Raw genomic sequence first — 281 nt, 5'->3', positions numbered from 1 at the left:
AGTCTCGCGTTACGAAGACTACAAAGTGTTAAGCGTAAATACCCACGAACTTTGACCACAACCTGGAGATCTATTTTTTATAGAATAGTTGCATTGCGTGCAATCGCGACATGGAAGATTTCAAGGGGCGTGTACCATTCCTTGATCAATATCATGTCCGGCAAGACCTTGGGGAAAAACTCAAAGACAATATGCAAAAATGTGGCTGTTAACATAATAATAACAAGCTCACATTTTTCTTTTTATTGGTTTTAATTGATATTGGGTTATTAAACTTAAAT

At 36.3% G+C, this 281-nt stretch overlaps 1 protein-coding gene across 1 annotated transcript in view; it reads right to left on the bottom strand.

Moving 5' to 3' along the window:
• Positions 1-77: 77 nt before the first annotated feature.
• Positions 78-281, bottom strand: part of LOC119590495 (sulfite oxidase, mitochondrial-like) — a gene marked incomplete at its 5' end in the record, with an annotated part of 1,995 nt that continues 1,791 nt past the window's right edge. Inside the window, one exon of the mRNA XM_037939145.1 lies at positions 78-167. Coding sequence (XP_037795073.1) covers positions 78-167 — 90 coding nt within the window. The remainder of the gene's footprint in view (positions 168-281) is intronic.

Source organism: Penaeus monodon, chromosome 27 (assembly GCF_015228065.2).
Source record: "Penaeus monodon isolate SGIC_2016 chromosome 27, NSTDA_Pmon_1, whole genome shotgun sequence".
Classification (NCBI taxonomy): domain Eukaryota; kingdom Metazoa; phylum Arthropoda; class Malacostraca; order Decapoda; family Penaeidae; genus Penaeus; species Penaeus monodon.
Note: the sequence above shows the minus strand (reverse complement) of the source record. Positions and strands in the feature narration are given on the sequence as shown.